Source organism: Drosophila yakuba, chromosome 2L (genome assembly GCF_016746365.2).
Source record: "Drosophila yakuba strain Tai18E2 chromosome 2L, Prin_Dyak_Tai18E2_2.1, whole genome shotgun sequence".
Taxonomy (NCBI): Eukaryota; Metazoa; Arthropoda; class Insecta; order Diptera; family Drosophilidae; genus Drosophila; species Drosophila yakuba.
This window is the reverse complement of record NC_052527.2, coordinates 13,094,945-13,114,317: the sequence shown is the minus strand read 5'-3', so window position 1 is coordinate 13,114,317 and position 19,373 is coordinate 13,094,945. Positions and strand designations below refer to the sequence as shown.

Here is a 19,373-nt window from a genome sequence, read left to right as displayed (position 1 = left end):
CAGAAGCGAAAGGGGTGAATTATCCATTATATATGCAAATAAATGGTAATTTATTATACATCTTATATACATAAAACGTTTCGTATGCTAGAAACTATTGAGAGCAATTCAATTTGGATACAGTATATCGTAGTGGCCTGGTCTATATATCAGGTAAATTCTGGGTTCACTTCCCTCGGGAAAGTCGTGGGCCTTCACAGTGCCGCCCTCTCCACGGTCCAAGTACTCAACACGTACTCCAGCACCGAGGGCGGTGCAGAGCGCGATAATGTGGATGTGATCCGACTCTTTGTACATCGGTTCCACTTCCAGATGGCGGAACGCCTCAATGGTGAGGTCGCCCTCAATGAAATTTTGGTAGAAGTCGGCCTCCTCCTGCAGTTTTCCCGAGGTGATCAAACGTAGGTAAACCACCACGTAGTCTGAGTATCCCTGCTCATTAAAGATTTTGTGCAATTCATCTTGGACCGTGCTGTGTCCACCTGGATTATCGGGACTAACCCGCTGGATGACTTCCATAAACTAGGCAAACAAAAGGCGGTATAAGCATGGGAAATCCGTATTGGGGCGTGTAAACATACAGTTTCGTGAAAGTCCTCCAATGTAAAACTGGGAAATCCAAGCTGAACGAGCTTTTCCTTGGACTCCTCGGCCAGTTTTTTGAACTCCTGGTAGGCACTGTTGTTTGAGATCAAGTACTCCAAGTAGGAATATGCGAAGGCTCTAAAGAAACAATTGCCATCGGGGCGGGTGCGGCGGATGAACTTGTACTTTTTGGACAGATCCTGTATCTTGGCGGTGAAGATCTCGTCGCCACTGTACTCCGCATACAAGCAGGTGAGTGGCAACTGCTCGCTGACCAACGGAGTCGTCTCGCTGATCTGCAATTATTGAATTTCTGCATTATGGCTCGGTTCATTGTCGCTATTGTGTGTAAGCATTTCTGCAGACTCACCTCTTTTTCAATATCACGCTTCTGCTGAATTATTAACTCGTCGTGATTGCCGTCATTTTGGGTAAACGGTTCCATGTTTTTGTAAATACTGAACAATTGGTATCGGCGTTTCCTTTCAATTTACAACTTTGTATTCATTTGATGAACTAAAAAGAATTCCTGTTCATCATATGTATGTGTAAGCGCATCGAATATCACACACACAGGCTTGGAAGCGAAACTCACGGACACACTGATGCTTTTGATTGTATCGCACAGCTATCGTTATCGAGTTTCCATTCCAGTTGTTCCTTTAAGTGGTTTGTGATTAAAAAAAATAATAAGTTTTAAAATCTATGTTAATATATATATTGGGTCTATCATCTATCTATATATAATAATTTCAAGATATGTATCGTAAAAAAGTATTTGCAAAATGGGATACAATAACGCGTTTAATAAAAGCATAATGTTTAGTTTATAATAAGACTGTTTTATATTTCAAATATTTGTACACCGTTATTGCTCTTTTATTTAATATAAATGTATAACATGCAGAAACTTCAAACCGGTTTTCCGCTGTGTAAAGCGTATGCTGGGAACTTCAATGAGAAACAATTTTTAAAAGCTTCTCGTCAGATCATCAGCTCAGACTTAAGATTGAATCTCAAATCAAATTAGTTGAGTATTTCCTTCATTGCTTACCGAACGTGCCGCTACTTTATCAAGTAAGTAAGTCTTACCAATAAAAGGTAAGGTAAGGTAAATAAGGTAAAAGGTAATAATAAGACATTTTTATATTTCAAATATATGTACACCGTTATTGCTCTTTTATTTAATATAAATGTATAACATGTAGAAACTTCAAACCGGTATAATGTATACTAAATAAAATTCCAACCACTATGGTAATGAAATGTGTAATTCAGTTAAGTGGATATCAGCAGGCGTTCTATGTTCTGAAACATCTACAGCACATTTACATATCATATATCTATATCAATCTAAAAGATGATAAAGTTCAATGAATAGTGTACAAAATAAAAATGTCTCACGTACTTTTATGAGCACAAATCACAAATCAATAGGAATACTTCTATATATACTATATAGTGATAAGTCTACTAGAAATTAAAACCAGTTAGTTAACTATTTTATTTGCAATGAATCCATTGTAAGCTATAACGGCAGAGATAATGGTGGATTGGTCGTGAATCTTTTGTGTGTAAATGAAAATGAAAATGATTATAACTTATTATTAGTGTAAAAGTGCACACTTACATATCATATATGCATGATTTTCATCTATATACATATATACATGTGTATACACGTAGAATCCGGGTATAGCGACTTTCAAGGGATCGACGACTTTACGTCGTTATACCCGGAAGACGCACTAGCAGAAAGGTTTTTCTTTGGTTGCTATGTTTTATGTTTTAACAAAAAACAAATTAATTTTTTAATCAAACAAAAAATTTAATAAATTTAATTAAATAACATGGTTTTTCATAAGAAAAAAACCAAAAAAAAACTAAAAATATAACGGGATCTCATGGAATATAGGCATGAGGTCTGCACACGCATTTTCCGGTTTAAATGCGATATTCCAGCAATAACAACCATCGTTAAATCGCCAATACACGAGCTTTACTCGCTTTGCTTACCTTGTCTTCACTGTTTTCGTCGAAATAATAAGCCTAATGACCTTAAATATGTTTACTTAAATGATTAAGTAAAGAGTAGCATGATACATATTTTTGTTTGCTTTCCAGGAATATGATATTACTGAATTGCCTAGTAATATGTCTGTGCATATTGTCGTGTGGAGCGCAGGACAATTTTTTGGATAAATTGATATCGGAAATCTTAAAAACCGACGATGCCGCATCATCATCCAGTCCCAGTCTTAATCCTTATCCCGATCCCCCTCTCCCTCCCATTTCTGTGGTAAACCCTGAGGATTCGTCCGGTAACACAGGATCCGAGAACGAAGGATCCGGATCAGCTCGGTACCAGTCCTGTGGCGATCAAAAGGAGTGTGTTCCCCGTGTTTTGTGTGCGAATAACGCGATTAACAACGATGGCGAAGGTATCGTTCGAAGGTATCGTTCGCCATGCCAAAACTTCTTGGATTTGTGCTGTCATATATCCAACAAGGTAACACATATCCATAAGAAATCTCTGATTACCGGAATTGAACTCTTTCTTTCTTTTTGTACAGAGAACAAATCCAATTTCAAAGTAGAAATTCGTTAAATTGTATATAAATAATGGTTAAAGTAGGAGTAAATGGCTTTGAATTAAAACTTTGCTATATTCAGTCTACAGAGTTGGCCATTCCATTAACTCGTTTATCAAATCATATTCATTCGTTATGAAATAAATTACAAATTAAATAAAATTGTGATGGGATAAAACAAGTTATATAATTTCTCCTTCGTTTATATTGCGACTTATTTCCAAATGTGGGCAATGGTTACTGATTTTGATTTCAAGTGCACCGAAATAGGTATTAACTAGAAATATAACTAAGCAATATGGATTGCCGGACAATGGAAACATTTCGTTATTGCATTTGGGGAGCCCAGCTTTGCTAATCATACATTAGTTAATGATTATGTTCTTAAAGTTGATAAATTCAATGGTCGTTCATGCAGTTTATGGAAACGATAATGAAATCTTCTTCCCCTTTCTTCTGGCTACTTAAACCTAACACTCTGCCACTCTGCTCTTTTAAATGCTTGGATGTTCGCTGCCTCCCAAGCCACTTGGCCCTATGGTGTCCTTATGTACAATAAAAGGGTTAGATCGTTCAAGTAAATTCCCTTCAGCCGGCGATTATCAGTAGATCCGCTGGAGGTATAGACGCCCCAATGGCAGGGCTCGCTCCACAAATCCTGGATTGGATCCCACCTGGGGCACATCGTCATCCACGTCCATGCAGGCGGCATCTCACTGCTCACTTCGGCGAAATCGGAGCTACTCTCCACATCTGATTTGGTTGTGTTTGGGCTGATCACGGCTTGGATGGTGGGTGCTTTTTCTCTGGGCTTTGGGTGTGCATCCGTTGTCACTTTGACCACTGTTCCAGGTCCCTCGGTGGTGGATATGATGTGGTAAATGTTGTCACTGCGTGCCGTATCGGGATCAAGTTCCGCATCGGACGATGATGCTGCTGCTCGGCGAGAAGGGTCTTTCGATGCAGCCCACCGAGGCGATGAGCTTTAAGCTCTCGGTTGCTGTCTTGGCTGGCCATTGGTGTTGCTGTGGAGTCCGTTGGTGTTGCTGCCGTCGCGGGAGATGTTGCTGCTGCAGCAGTGCTGGTGCTAGCTGGTGCTGCTGTTGTTGCTGCTGCTCCTGCTAATCCCGCCGCTGCAGTTGCTGCTGTAGTGGTGCTGTCCAGCGAGCTGCCGGTTACTGGTGGTGCAGGTCCCTCGGTGGTGAGCATCAAATTGCTCTGCTTTCTGGTCGGAATCGATGGCTTGGCCCTGTTGTCGTCGGTTATGCGGATCTCCGTTGGCCTCGTGATCTCCTTGATGGTGATGTTCCAGTTGAATCCAGCCGGCTGAGCCAGTGCCAACGGCTTCGCTGTGGAGGTGGTGGAGCTGCTGACGGCTTCGGTAGCCAGAACGTTGAGGGGAAACAATTTGATTTAGTGACTACTGATTGAAAAGTGTGGGACTGATTGAATAGTCAAAAATGCAACGGAAATATTGCGTGTTAAGTGGGAGACCAACACTAAAAGAAAACACTGAAAAAAATACCAAAAGAAAATGTTGAGACCTACACTAAAAGAAAATAAACAAACTCGCAGCACAGCTGTGCATTTATAGCCGAACCGTTGGGATGATTTTTGATAAGATGTAAGATGTTTGTTTTACAATTTACATTAGGTAAATTAATTAGGATATGGAATTAGGCCAGGCACGAAAACTTGCCAAAGGCTCACAACACCCATAGCTCCCCCTATAATTATCCAAAGTTCTTGGCTAATTGGCAGACAGCCAATTAGGTATAACATGTAGAAACTTCAAACCGGTTTTCCGCTGTGTAAAACGTAAGCTGGCAACTTCAATTGGAAACAGCTTTTAAAGCTTCTCGTCAGAAGATCATCGGCTCAGACTTAAGATTGAATCAGAAATCAAATTAGTTGAGTGTTTTCTTCATTGCTTAGCGAACGTGTCGCTCCTTTAAGTAAGTCTTACCAATAGAGTATGCATAATTTATACTAAATAAAATTCCAACCACTTTATGGTTATAAAATGTGTAATTCAGTTAAGTGGATATCTGAAGGCATCTAAAACATCTACAGCACACTTACATATCATATATGCATCATTTTCAGCTATATACATACATGTGTATATACTTGTTACTTTAATCAATCTAAAAGATGTTAAAGTTCAATAAATAGTGTACAAAATAAAAATGTCTCACGTACTTTTATGAGCACAATTCAGTTTCAATAGGAATACTTGAATATATATACTATATATATTAATGAAGAAGAACTGTATAGTGATAAGTTTACTAGAAACTAAAACCAGTTATTTAACTATTTTATTTGCAAGGAGCACATTGTAATGGTGGATTGGTCGTGAATCTTTTGTGTGTAAATGAAAATGAATTAGTGTGCTTATAACTTATTATTAGTGTAAAATTGTATACCTGCGAGTAATGCAATTTAAAATTAAAAACTATTTGCGGGCTTAAGAATAATTAAACCATAAGCGCGCTGCGTTTATTGACATCGAAAATTGACCCACCACAATACATCAGCAATTAAATACAGGAATTTCTTATCGCCAATATATGACTATATATAAACAAAAAAAAAAGCAATCAGGGATGATAGTGAGGCAATCTAAAATAACATTAAGTATATACATATTTGCTCCAAATTTTAGTATTCATCAATTCAAATGCGCTCCAAAAAGAAAGCAAAGCCTAAGTGATAAGAAAATACATTCTAGAGTTAATTTTGTAGGTTAATTGTTCACCGCATAAACATCGCAGTATTCGCATCCGCATCTGCCTTTCATTTAAATGGGTCTTTCTGTTTGGGGGACTTACATTTACCATTTTCCGGTTTAAGTGCGATATTCCAGCAATAACAACCGTCGTTAAATCGCCAATACACGAGCTTTATTCGCTTTGCTCACCTTGTCTTCACTGCTTTCGTCGAAATAATAAGCCTAATGACCTTAAATATGTTTACTTAAATGAATAAGTAAAGAGTAACATGATACATATTTTTGTTTGCTTCCCAGGAATATGATATTACTGAATTGCCTAGTAATATGCCTGTGCATATTGTCGTGTGGAGCGCAGGACACTTCTTTGGATAAATTGATATCGGACATCTTTAAAACCGACGACGCCGGAGCATCATCCACTCCCAGTCCCAGTCCCAATCCTAATCCCAATCCCAATCCCCTTCCCCGTCCCCCTCCCACTCCTGTGGTAAACCCTAAGGATTCGTCCGGTAACACAGGATCCGAGAACGGAGGATCCGGATCAGCTCAGTACCAGTCCTGTGGCGATCAAAAGGAGTGTGTTCCCCGTTGGTTGTGTGCAAATAACACGATTAACAACGATGGCGAAGGTATCATAGATATTCGAATTGACACGGGTTCGCCATGCCAAAACTACTTGGATTTGTGCTGTGATCTACCCAACAAGGTAAGACATATCCATAACAAATCTCTGATTACCTGAATTGAACTCTTTCTTTCTATTTGTAAAGAGAAAAGACCCGATTTTCAATTATAAACCGGATCATCCCGAAGGCTGCGGATACCAGAATCCTGAAGGTGTTGGCTTTAAAATCACAGGAGCTGTCAACCAGGAGGCCGAGTTCGGCGAATTCCCCTGGATGCTGGCAATTCTGCGTGAAGAAGGCAACCTTAACCTGTACGAATGTGGAGGAGCTCTCCTAGCTCCCAATGTGGTTCTGACCGCGGCCCATTGCGTTCACAACAAACAGCCAAAGAGCATTGTTGGTAAGTACATTAGGATCCATTTATCATGTATTTAAGTCTAATTGTAAACGAATTGTTTTAGTAAGAGCTGGCGAATGGGATACGCAAACGCAGAATGAGATCAGAAATCACGAGGACCGATATGTCAAGGAAATCATCTACCATGAGCAGTTCAGCAAAGGAACCCTATTTAACGATGTGGCTGTGATGCTGTTGGAAGGTCCCTTTACCCTCCAGGACAACATCCAAACCGTTTGCTTGCCCAACCTGGGTGATACTTTCGATTTCGATCGCTGTTATGCCACCGGCTGGGGCAAGAACAAGTTCGGCAAAGATGGCGAGTACCAGGTCATCCTGAAGAAGGTGGACATGCCCGTGGTGCCCAATCAGCAGTGCCAGGCGAATCTGCGCGAAACTCGCCTCGGCAGGCACTTCAATTTGCACGAGAGCTTCATTTGCGCCGGCGGTGAAAAGGATAAGGACACCTGCAAGGGCGATGGCGGCTCCCCACTGGTGTGTCCAATCGCTGGCCAGAGTAACCGCTTCATGTCAGCCGGCATTGTCGCCTGGGGTATCGGATGCGGCGAAGAGAACATTCCCGGAGTATATGCCAACGTGGCTAAACTTCGTCCTTGGATCGACTCCAAGTTGAAGATTTGGAATATTGACCCTAGGCACTATACACCTTAAGAGCAAACTCTGAAAATTTAAAATGAATATCAAAAAGTGGATTTTTATACACATATACAATGCTCTCACTAAATATACATATGCCCAATATGTTAATACTCAAACTTATATTTTGCTTTTTATTTGAACTTTACTGTGACTGGAAATACTATCTTGAAACAGTGGAAAATGAACAGGCTTACAAAAATATTCCCGAGTTGGCAGCACAATTGAACCCCCCCTTTGCTTGTTAATGATATTATCATTTCCAGCACTCGGTCACACTGGCGTCTGTGTGCATGGGGAATAAGAACAAAAAGATTAGATTCGTCTAAGCCAACATATTTGCTTTGACTAGTATATCTGCAGGGACATGGATAACTTCGGGCTTGGAGGAGTGGAGCTAAGCAAGGGGCAGATATTCCAAGTACTGGTTCGCCTGTCTGTGGCCTCGCTAATCACATACTATTCGGTAAAATGGATGATGAACCAGATGGACCCGACTAGCAAAAACAAGAAAAAAGCCAAAATTCTGGCCGAAGAGCAGTTGAAGAGGTTTCTATTAGACTTATACATTTTTATTATACATTTGTAATCCGATTTCTTGACATGCAGGCTGGCCGAGAAGGAGGGCTTCAAGCTAAACGCGCAAGAATTTAGCGACTACGAACTTATGATTGCGTCACATCTTGTTGTTCCCGCCGACATAACAGTCAGTTGGTCCGATATCGCCGGTCTGGATGCAGTCATTCAGGAGCTCCGGGAATCAGTGGTGCTGCCGGTCCAGCACAAGGAGCTCTTCAAGCATTCAAAGCTGTGGCAGGCGCCTAAAGGCGTCCTGCTCCATGGGCCACCGGGCTGTGGAAAGACGCTGATAGCGAAGGCGACAGCAAAGGAGGCGGGAATGCGCTTTATCAATTTGGACGTTGCCATTCTCACCGATAAGTGGTACGGGGAATCCCAGAAATTGACTTCCGCCGTCTTTTCGCTGGCATCGAGAATCGAGCCATGCATTATTTTTATTGACGAAATTGACTCATTCCTGCGATCGCGAAACATGAACGACCACGAGGCTACCGCCATGATGAAGACCCAGTTCATGATGCTGTGGGATGGCCTCAGCACGAACACTAACTCGACGGTGATTGTAATGGGAGCCACGAACCGACCGCAGGATCTAGACAAAGCCATTGTGCGCCGTATGCCAGCCCAATTCCACATTGGTCTACCTTCCGAGACTCAACGAAAAGACATCCTAAAGTTGATCCTACAATCGGAGGAGATAAGTCGGGATGTTGACTTGAATCGCTTGTCCAAGCTCACAAATGGCTTCTCGGGCTCAGACCTTCGAGAAATGTGCCGAAATGCTTCAGTTTACAGGATGAGGCAGCTCATCACTTCCAGTGATCCATCAGCTGCAGCGCTTGATCGTAATAACGTCAGCATTACCATGGACGATTTGCTAGGGTCGCACTTAAAAATTAAGGAATCAAAAATGCACACAGGAAGCCTATTCTTAGAGAATAGGATCGAGTTAGACTAAGTTCACCATTGTTAATTCAATCACTCGATATATCCAACTTAAATTTGTATAATAAACTTTTTAGTTGCCTTTCAACAGGAGTTTCAGTAAGATGTGCTCAATTTGGGAAAGGTTGCGTTAATTAACCCTGTTCTTTAATCATAAATGGGTATCGGGTATCCGGAAAATGCAGTTTTTGCACTCTTGAAAACTGCAGCGGATACTGCAGGAAATTACACAATCCATAGCATTTCCGTAAAGTTGAGCTCAATGCACTTTTATTATTACATTTACGAGCTTGTTCGAAAAATTCACCTAGAGAAATTTCAAACATTTATAAAGATATTGCACTTGTACACTTTTTCAAACACACACACAACTTGCATCACGCGACCGCGCGCTTTCAATCGTAAAAAATATAAGTAAACTTGTGTAGTTTTATTCTCTTTAAGTAAGTTAGTTTACTTTTGACGTTGTTTCAGTAAACAAACTAGGCATAAACTATTAATTAATAATAAAATACATTTATAATGAACACTTTAGAGAGTCTTGTATTTGAAACTAATATATATAAAAGAATTTCAAACCTAAAAAGTTCTAACAAATTTAAAATAAATAAAAATATACATAAATTTTAGATAAACAATAAATTTAAAATTTGTCCTTGGAGTTTCTTTTTATAACTTTTGTCTTAATTACAAAAAAATATAGAGTGTACAAACTTCAAGCTAAGAAATTTCCTTTCGCACATTTTAATTATTTTTCGTGCTCATATAAATACTTTCTTGGATTGGCGCAAATCATTTCTGTTGAAGGCGTTGATTAAAGCACATCAAAACTAAGCGGGCTTTATATTTTTCAAAAATGAACCCAATGGTAAGTTAAATTGCAAATGTAGTTCATTAAAGTCGTTTTGTTATACGTTAATTACACGCATCCTTTCTGTTTCAGTTAACTTTGATTCCTGGATACCTACTAATACCACTGATAATTCTTGCAAGTGCAGCACACAGTGATTCCTATGCTGTGAATAAAACCAGTAGTGCCGAAAGTGCTGAGTGGAGCTATCCTGAATACGGAAAACCATCTATTCACAGCACCGGAAGAAGGCCGGAAAAGCTGAATGTACAACATTACAATAGGGAGACCGAACGCAACGTGACTTTGAAACGTGGTGTGAAAAACTTTCAAAAGCAAGGCGATAAATTAACCAGGCATAAAATCAAATATAAGCCATCGGGTGCTCGAAGAAAAAATGTGAGTCCGCATTATGCGGATGACAGTACGGAAAGTAGGCATTATCATACGTTTGAGGAGATACACGAGCATATAGATGAAGATGACGGACAGTACCAGGCATCCGAGCAAGTCGGAACACAAGCGATCCTGCACGAACATGTTGAGCAGTCGAGCAAGAAGGATGCGAAGCGGATGAAGGTGAAAATCAAGCACCACCATCACCACCATCATCACAACCACATAAAGGAGCTGATCAAAACGGTGCCACAACCGTATCCTGTGGAAAAGGTTGTCCATGTGCCCATTGAGAAAATTGTCGAGAAGATCGTACATGTGCCCAAGCTTGTGAATGTTACGGTTGAGAAAATAGTGCACGTCCCCATCGAAAAGATAGTGGAAAAGGTGATACACATTCCGAAGCCCGTCCAAGTTCCTAAACCATATGTGGTCGAAAAAATCATTGAAAAAATCGTCCACGTCCCAAAACCATATCCTGTGCTCCGAACTGTTCCGTATCCAGTCGAAATAAAGGTGCCAGTTCACCTCGAAAAGAAGGTACCAGTGCCCTATAAGGTCGAGGTGGAACGAAAGGTTCCCATTTACATTCGCTCCAGCGAGCCATATAAATACGAGTCATCTTCACTCTACGAAAGCTATCCACGCGGTGAGGAGTTCAAACTCAACATTGAAATGGATCATCCACCGCCCAGAGAACACGAACCTTCCAGCCTACCATCCTCCAACTACTTTAACAGGATATACAAATCAAGGGAATTGGACCATCCTCCGAGGATAGAGGACTATCAAAGTTCAGTGCCCACGCAGTTTAAGCAAGATTACGCACCGAAGAGTACTCCCGATCAGCAGTTTAAGCACGAATACGTCACGAAAAGTAGTATTGATCCTCAGTTTAAACACGATTACGTGACGAAAAGTAGTATTGATCCTCAGTTTAAGCACGATTACGTAACGAAAAGTAGTTTTGAATCGCAGTATAACCAGGAATACGTACCCAAAACTAGTATTGAATCGACTTCTCCTGGACGAGATGGGGTTTCCTTAAAGCTCGTCGGTCCCCCTACTCCTTTCAATATCACGGGAAAGGATTTGGAGGCCGCCAACTCCGCTCCAGACTTTGTCAATAGCTCCAACGTAGATCTAAGTCCACAGGAGTCGGCTAATGCCTATCGCGGTATGCCATTCTCCATACCATTTCAGTTTGTACAACTCCAACCAATGGCCTTCCAAAGTCCTATACATGTGGAACTACCAGTTCAATCCCCTTCATCAGAAGGTGCTCAAAAGTGATAATCTAATCAAAAGTGTAGCCTAAGTAATCCTATTCAAAAATCATCATATACTTGCCAGACTTTAATAAAAATGTTCCCCAACAATAAAACAAAGAACTTCTACAAAATTACGACTTATTTTGTCAATTATTGACGGCCAGAGCAGGCTTGAACACTTTTTTACCCTTCCATAAAAAAAAAAATAAATATTAGAATATATTTAAAACTATTTCTTATACATAAGTCAAAACTTTGTTAAAACTTTATGAATGTTTGATATAATAAGCGACATGTAACTAATCGTACTATTTTTTTACATACCCAAAAAAAAAAAAAAGTGGTAATAAATAGTTATTTGAAAATTGATTCCTATTGTGTATACTTTTTTTTAAAGGAATACCCCCAATAAATGTCAATTGCGGTAAAATCGATAACGATAACAAGAATTTATTCCAATCGCATTCTAAAAGACACAAATTTTATAAATACTAAACCTAAATAAAGGATATAAACACCTTTTTATTTGTTGGTCCAATTCATGTGTTTTGTTTTGAAATACAAAAAGGGTTTTGCTAAAAAATGAGTTGGTCATTTGGTATATAAGTCGACAGCAACATTACTAAACCAATGCAGTGACGATTGTTGTGTGTCATTGTTTTTATCAAATAGTGAAAACTTGCTAAGAAATTGTGATTGTTATGAATGTATTTCATTTTACTTGATTTGTTCAGTCCTTGGCAAAGAAATACGAATGCAATACTGCGATAAGTGTAAAAACAATGGAATGCTTATTAAACTAATGTTACAGCAACCTGGTGTCTCTTACATACTTACGTACATATGTATGTAACAAACTGCAAGCGAAAACAGTTACATCCAAAATCCGTTACATCAATAATCGTTTATGCTTTCGTTTTAACAGTTTTGACTCGGCTATATAGTACTCTCTTGTCAAATATATAAATTCTTTCTTAAAAATACCATTTATGACCAATTTATTTTTTATACATTTTTATTTCATTACTAATAAATACGTTGTTGCAGCCTTTAGTTGGAAATAATGAATTCCAAATCCGATTATGAAGGAGAAAAAGAAAAAAAGTTGACCATAACAAATAGATTCGGGGATTCCCTGGAAAACTATGAACTATCCAACGAGAGCGAGCACAAGACCCATGTTTACCCCAAAAAGATTCCTAACCGAAAAAATGGAATTTTAAAGTAAGTAGTAAAACTGCTTAAATTCATTTAAAGCTTATGCTTTTCGATTTTTAGAAACAGCGAAACAAACCATAGTGCCGTAGAAAATCCCCATCTCGAGGATGTGGACTTGGCAGACATTTTGGGCACAAATTGGCCAAAACGAGCGGGACCAGCTGCAATGATTTTAAACAACAAAAGTAAAACGGATCCTAGCAATTCTGAAGACTTCATTTTAAAACCAACGTCTCCCATATTAACAAAAATAGAAGCAGAGGAACCTTTACGTAAGTTTATTTTTACTTTTTGTTAAAGCTATTACCAAAAATATAATAATCAAAAATTGAATAAAGATCACAAGCCCATTAATCCCGTCTGTGCGTCCGTATAAATGTTTATATCTCGAGAACCATAAAAACTAGTTCTAGTTAGTGCAATCTTCAAGCAGTCGCTTTACTGCTTGCTAAGACATTCAATTTCTGCCTGCTACAGCACTCGCTCTACTGCTTGCATTTTTCCAATTGTCTCTCACTACCTTTAGCTAAGTAACGGGTATGTAATAGTCGCTCTATTCGAATATAGCGTTCACTGTTGTTAACAATGTAATTATCGACACGTTACAGTTTTTGTAAGACTTGTATTCACGTTGCTTCCTTGCAAAACACCACGCAATGAAACTGTGTATTTATTTATAGATCGCCGGTCAAATACATAAGAACACATATATTCTATTTACGTTCACGTTAAACGCTAGTTCTCTGAGTTAATATATGCAGTTTGTTGAGGAGTTTTATTGGTTCTGCACTTTCCCAAAGTTCTCAATTGCTGAAAAACATAAATATTAATAAAGAAATTGAATTGTGAATTGAATTGCGGCTTCTAAAATGAATATATACCAACAAAAATTATCTTCTGACTCGGATATCCACAATAATATTCCACTAACAGTTCTAGAATTTTATTCACCAAGTTCATTGCCCGAAGAACTAGGTATGATCTATTATGAAACCGTTACGCTTTTTTACTTTCGAGTTTTAAACAATCGGAAAGAATTTTTTCGTTTATGTTTTTGTCTTAGGTTTTACAATCGCTGATTACCAACCTCTGATTGAAATACCTGGAACTGAGCTAGCGATTGGTTCCCTTGTAGAAGTCACGAATCCCGGAGTATGTGAAGATTTATATGGCGTTATAAGATGGATAGGTATACCTCCTGGCCCCCAAAAAAACGTACTCGTTGGAATCGAGGTAGAAGACGAATCCAACTTGAAAAATGTTGTGGCATCGGATGGGCGGCACAATGGCGTACGGTATGTGGTACTTTTAAACATTAAATTTATACATAGGTACTTATACTAAGGTGTTGTAGTCACTAAAGTTTGTTTAAGTAAGCTAACTTTATTTTCCCATTATTCAAAATTCCATATTCTCTACTAAATACTAGCTTTTGTGTTCTGTATTTTTTTTAGCTTATTTACTTGCCACGATGGTCGAGCTATTTTTGTACCAGCCAACAGATGCACCGCTGACCGGCGATTTGCTGATGTAGATAATACCATTGCTGCAAACAGAGTTTCCAGTAATCATGCAAAGAAATTTGGCGTCGCTGACTGCCCTGCTATTTATGGCTCGATACCACCATTAGGTAAGATAATAAAAAATATATAAATAAAGGAAAGGACTTTATGAAGCTATTTATTTTCAAGAAATACACAACTCCGATGAGCTTGCAAGCATATGCGGAAAGTTCAAAGGAATACAAGGACACCATAATTCCTGCTACCTTGATGCAACTCTATTTTCCATGTTCACTTTCACCAGTGTTTTTGATTCAATTCTGTACAGACGTCCAGGCCCACAAGTAAGATAGTCAATTTGTTTGAATGGCCTTCCAATTACAAATTGTTTTATTTTCGACAGGATATTCGGAATTACAGTGAAGTTCAGAAGGTTTTGCGCGATGAAATCGTCAATCCATTGCGGAAAAATGTTTTCGTTCGATCTGATCGTGTAATGAAGCTGCGCGAGCTCCTAGACCAGCTAAGTTCGGTCAGCGGTCTCACCTGCGAAGAGAAAGATCCTGAAGAGTTCCTAAATAGTTTGCTCTCACAAATTATGCGAGTTGAACCGTTTTTAAAGGTGCTTGTTGTACTCATACTGCAATGACATTTATAATATAAAAATTTGCATATTTTTTAGCTAAGCTCGGGACAAGATTCATATTTTTACCAACTTTTTGTGGAAAAGGATGAGAAATTAACATTACCGAGTGTGCAACAACTGTTTGAGCAAAGTTTCCACTCATCGGATATAAAACTAAAGGAAGTTCCTTCTTGTTTTATTATTCAAATGCCTCGTTTCGGAAAGAACTACAAGATGTATCCAAGAATCTTGCCATCGCAGGTTCTTGATGTCACAGATATAATTGAAAATTGTAGGTACTCGCAGATTAACAATTTGCATTTCAAGTCTTAATGATATTAAATTTGTAGCTCCTCGACAGTGCTCACTTTGTGGCAAACTAGCTGAATACGAGTGCCGGGATTGTTTTGGTAGCTTGCAGGCTGGATCAGGGCTGGAATGCACCGCTTTTTGTCCTAAATGTCTGAAAACATTTCACAGTCACATCAAAAGGTGTGTAAACTCTTATCAAACGAAAAAAACCTTCTAAGATCGTATTTTTCAGAACAAATCATGTGTCGAAAAAGATTTATAGTCCAAAGGAATTTAAAATCATGGCCGAGCACATGGTTGTGCCGCGATTGTACATGGAGTTATTTGCTGTCGTCTGCATAGAAACGTCTCATTACGTGGCGTTCGTCAAGTCTGGATCCGGACCTGATGCTCCATGGTGTTTCTTCGATTCAATGGCTGATAGAAAAGGCAAGCTAAACTTTAGAAATTCACTAATTCACCTTTCTAGATTCTAATACTTGCGCAAATATTTTTCCAGGCGAACAGAATGGATACAATATACCTGAAATTACGTGTGTTCCAGAATTAACACAGTGGCTCTCGGAAGAGGGCGCACGATCTATAAATGAAACTTCAACGAACGATAAAGTATTACCTGAACACGCTAAGCGTATTTTTTGCGATGCCTATATGTGTCTGTACCAAAGCACAGATATTATGATGTACCATTAGAGCAAATTTATCAATAAATAAAATGAACGCAATAAAATTTTTGTAAAAATCACATGGGAAATGTAATTATTAATGGTTATTGCTCTGATATTTAACAAATGTTAATACTGGGGAAATTTTCCTAAACAGCTAAAAAAAAAAAACAGTTACTTATTAACTAAGCTGCACAGTTCGCGTATACTTTCATTTATTTTACAAAAAGGTTCTTAGAAATATGAAGTTCTTTTGGTGAGGAGGAGTGTTCGGGGAGGCTTTTGAAACCGGACTGATAAATGAAATAAAAAATCAACAGAAATGCGGATCACTAGACCATGAAAGGCAGGTCATATCCCGGATATATATGGAAGTGTGTATACACAGGGGTACATACACATCTTGAAGAGATTGAACACCATTGGTCGACGGAGATGTTACAAAACGGCGGCGATTGCGATTGGTGGATTTTGAGGGAGGATATCCAGATGCTGTGCATTCGGCGCACATTCACTGAACAAGTGAAAAGTTTTTCAGTTACTTCCCAGACAGCAAAGACGAGTTTTACGTGCCGTACTATCGCGAAAATGTCGATCTTAAGCCGAGAATTTACTTTGGATTTAAATAAGTTCAATTAGAAAATGTTTACAAATTCTGTAGCCTTGCCGTGCGAATATTCAACCATGTTTTATAACTCAATCTATAATACATCAACCATGTTTGACATGAAACGTAAATATTTAAACCATTCTTCTTACTAGTTAAAGTTGAAATAGTGATTTGTGATACTACCTTTAGTTATAGTACAAAAGCGACCATTATTTCACGTTTTTTGTGTGCATTGAAACTGAAAGTAATGAATATATTTGCCAATTGTTTCAGACTCGGAAAGTCAAGTGCAGCAGCAGATATATAACACAAATCACCTAGGATATGTGCCAGCTTCAAATACTCGCATTGTTAAGAAACGTAATACAGCTAACAAGAAGGAGAGAAGGCGAACCCAAAGCATAAACAATGCGTTTTCCTATCTGCGTGAAAAGATTCCCAATGTTCCTACAGATACAAAATTATCAAAGGTAATTGCACCGACGGAGATACAATCTTAAGTTAAAAATGTGGATATAGAAGTTTTCAATATTTCTCTGTCTTAAATTTGTTTACATATTTTCATTTGTTTAAGATTTTTGTGTTATAATTAAGGTGCAGCGGAAAGTAGAAATTCTATCCTATTTCATAAAAACATAATCAATTATTTGCACAATTTGAAGAACATTTGTGACTGTTTGCTTGGTTTATTTAACAGATTAAAACATTGAAGCTGGCCATATTGTACATAAACTACTTAGTTAATGTTCTTGATGGAGATCAGGATCCAAAAGGCGGATTTCGAGCCGAACTTAAGCCGGTCAGCCGTAAGATTTGTAGCGAAAAGAAGCACTGCTTAAAATCAGAGATTCAAGTAAGAGAATCACAACATTTGTGCCACAAAACTAGTTATTATTTTACAATTTACTTTTTCCTTTAATTTACAAACAAATCACGAGAATCATTCAATTTGACTGATAGCGGTTTAAAGTTTTGCATATCTTCAGTTATGTTAATCCGACGGAACAACCAAAGACATTATAAATATTCTAATGTCTTTGGAACAACTATTCGGATAATTTATACTCTTCATTCTTGGCGCTTTTCATATATTAAAGGAAAACAAAAAATTGATTAAATTACTTAGTAATTTATTGTAAGTGTAAGTAATAAGTGGGTAGCATTAAAAAGCGTTGAGATTCCAAAAGTTATTGATATGTAATCCAAAAACATGCCATACAGAGTTATAGATAAACACAATGATTCCGCTTTAAGGGGCGTATTATTTGTTTTTTTATATATAGTTATAATTCCAGTCTTCTATTTATTTTTTTTTGTTTTATTTCGTTGAGATCTGTGCTCGGAATTTGTATTTTTTCTGGAACACAAGATATTTTCTCCCCCTTTTTTGTGCACTAGGGTAGATATCTCAATTGTTTGTTTATTATAAGGAACAAAAGCACTTGACTTTATAAAAGAGCATTTTACGTTTTGCCCTCAAAGAAATAAGAACTATACGTAAGCCTAATGCTATTTCCCCTTACAATCCGGAGATAAAAACTCTATTGATTGTAGATATTTTCCAAATGAAAGTGGGGTGCCATGTTTAGCTTCAAAAATCGACTTTCGAAATATATATAGGTCCAGTGACCAGTTGTAAGTTGTACTTTATTGTGCAATTTCGGAAGTGATAAACCACAGACGCCTGCAGCCGTAATTGAGAATCCATGCTAACCAACCGCCTCGTTCACAAAATGGGGGTGAAATAATGGCTGGGAACATTTATTTAATAGGGCAATCTGGCTTTAGATCTGAATGCCAGAAACAAGTGTCTAAGTGGTGCTTCAAAAACATTTAATCCATTAGGGGTTTGATTAATTAAGTGCCTTGTATAAAGGCTTATTTTGGAAATATTCGTTTTGAAGTATTCTTTTCGTAATTCAAAATTATTGAACCTGTAACTTTTGTAAGGTAGCAAGTACAATTTGTTACTTTTTTTCAGCATGGTAGCTTTTTCTACTTATATCGATAAAAGAAGTAAGAGGAGAGAAGTGAAGGAACATATATCCCCATAGGTAGTTGTTAAATATACCAATAAATTTACCAAATGATTTTTCGGTAAAAGTGTATGTGGATGTTGTCTTTATCTGGGACTCACAAACAATTAGAACTGAGCTACATTTCTAAATAAAATAGTAAAGTGCTTCCATAGTGCTTCCGTGCACGTGTTATATTTTTGTTTACTTCTTAATTGTCTATTTGTGGGTACAAGTTGTATACAAAAAAAGAAAACTATGACCTGTATAAACAAAATGAGTTAGTCATATGCAATGCTTTGAAATCCACAAATTGAGTTTCCAATAGTCAAGTACGCAAATTCGATCTAGTTCAACTTACATTAGATATTGAACATATGTACATTAATGAGTATGTTAGGAAAACTTATGATTAAGCTGAAAACCTGTAAATTCATGTCCAAACGATCTATTAAATCCGTTAAGTAATTCCAATTTCCATTTCAGAATGTTCCATTGTCGACCAAGGGCCGTACGGGTTGGCCACAAGATGTTTGGGCTTCGGAGCTTATTCCAGAACATAACTAAGCCCGTAACTTACTTAAATGATATTTCATTATATTTATGTAAATATTAATAATCTATTTAAAAAAAGAAAATAATAAAAATGATCAAACAGAACTAAGCCTTTTCATTTATCTTTAGGAAACCATTTTATAAAGTAGAATTCCTAATTTTAACGTGAAAAGAAGTTGTAAGCTAATTTAGCTGCAAATTATTTGATAAAACATTCGCTGATCGGAGATCTGAGAT

At 38.0% G+C, this 19,373-nt stretch overlaps 7 protein-coding genes across 8 annotated transcripts; 6 read left to right on the top strand and 1 right to left on the bottom strand.

Moving 5' to 3' along the window:
- Positions 1-31: 31 nt before the first annotated feature.
- LOC6528008 (ubiquitin thioesterase otubain-like) lies at positions 32-1,176 on the bottom strand. The gene is made up of 3 exons (XM_002089039.4): positions 956-1,176; positions 582-881; positions 32-522 (listed from the first exon to the last, which is right to left on the bottom strand). The coding sequence occupies exons 1-3, from the start codon at positions 1,028-1,030 to the stop codon at positions 109-111; spliced, it is 789 nt and encodes a 262-aa protein (XP_002089075.1). The 5' UTR covers positions 1,031-1,176; the 3' UTR covers positions 32-108.
- Positions 1,177-1,562: 386 nt separating this feature from the next.
- Positions 1,563-3,366, top strand: LOC26535890. Its single transcript, XM_015199188.3, has 3 exons — positions 1,563-1,662; positions 2,710-3,094; positions 3,159-3,366. The coding sequence occupies exons 2-3, from the start codon at positions 2,714-2,716 to the stop codon at positions 3,180-3,182; spliced, it is 405 nt and encodes a 134-aa protein (XP_015054674.1). The 5' UTR covers positions 1,563-1,662; positions 2,710-2,713; the 3' UTR covers positions 3,183-3,366.
- Positions 3,367-5,013: 1,647 nt separating this feature from the next.
- On the top strand, positions 5,014-7,716 carry LOC6528006 (phenoloxidase-activating factor 2). Its single transcript, XM_002089037.3, has 4 exons — positions 5,014-5,131; positions 6,208-6,619; positions 6,684-6,939; positions 7,001-7,716. Exons 2-4 carry the CDS (start codon positions 6,212-6,214, stop codon positions 7,606-7,608), a joined length of 1,272 nt encoding a protein of 423 aa, XP_002089073.1. The 5' UTR covers positions 5,014-5,131; positions 6,208-6,211; the 3' UTR covers positions 7,609-7,716.
- A 129-nt stretch (positions 7,717-7,845) lies between these two features.
- LOC6528005 (outer mitochondrial transmembrane helix translocase) lies at positions 7,846-9,210 on the top strand. The gene is made up of 2 exons (XM_002089036.4): positions 7,846-8,142; positions 8,203-9,210. The coding sequence occupies exons 1-2, from the start codon at positions 7,961-7,963 to the stop codon at positions 9,128-9,130; spliced, it is 1,110 nt and encodes a 369-aa protein (XP_002089072.1). The 5' UTR covers positions 7,846-7,960; the 3' UTR covers positions 9,131-9,210.
- A 763-nt stretch (positions 9,211-9,973) lies between these two features.
- LOC6528004 lies at positions 9,974-11,732 on the top strand. The gene is made up of 2 exons (XM_002089035.2): positions 9,974-9,985; positions 10,061-11,732. Exons 1-2 carry the CDS (start codon positions 9,974-9,976, stop codon positions 11,654-11,656), a joined length of 1,608 nt encoding a protein of 535 aa, XP_002089071.1. The 3' UTR covers positions 11,657-11,732.
- A 327-nt stretch (positions 11,733-12,059) lies between these two features.
- Positions 12,060-16,036, top strand: LOC6528003 (ubiquitin carboxyl-terminal hydrolase CYLD). The gene is made up of 11 exons (XM_015198996.2): positions 12,060-12,162; positions 12,682-12,858; positions 12,913-13,124; positions 13,916-14,147; positions 14,307-14,482; positions 14,544-14,698; positions 14,758-14,976; positions 15,037-15,271; positions 15,330-15,471; positions 15,524-15,720; positions 15,791-16,036. The coding sequence occupies exons 2-11, from the start codon at positions 12,698-12,700 to the stop codon at positions 15,982-15,984; spliced, it is 1,923 nt and encodes a 640-aa protein (XP_015054482.1). The 5' UTR covers positions 12,060-12,162; positions 12,682-12,697; the 3' UTR covers positions 15,985-16,036.
- A 451-nt stretch (positions 16,037-16,487) lies between these two features.
- Positions 16,488-19,231, top strand: LOC6528002 (heart- and neural crest derivatives-expressed protein 2). 2 transcript variants are annotated; one of them, XM_002089033.4, is made up of 4 exons: positions 16,492-16,689; positions 16,840-17,036; positions 17,264-17,419; positions 19,068-19,228. In XM_002089033.4, the coding sequence occupies exons 1-4, from the start codon at positions 16,599-16,601 to the stop codon at positions 19,146-19,148; spliced, it is 525 nt and encodes a 174-aa protein (XP_002089069.1). In that variant the 5' UTR covers positions 16,492-16,598; the 3' UTR covers positions 19,149-19,228. The 2 variants fall into 2 exon arrangements, with proteins under 2 accessions (XP_039226597.1, XP_002089069.1); XM_039370663.1 differs by lacking the exon at positions 17,264-17,419 and having other exon boundaries at positions 16,488-16,689; positions 19,068-19,231.
- Positions 19,232-19,373: the final 142 nt, after the last annotated feature.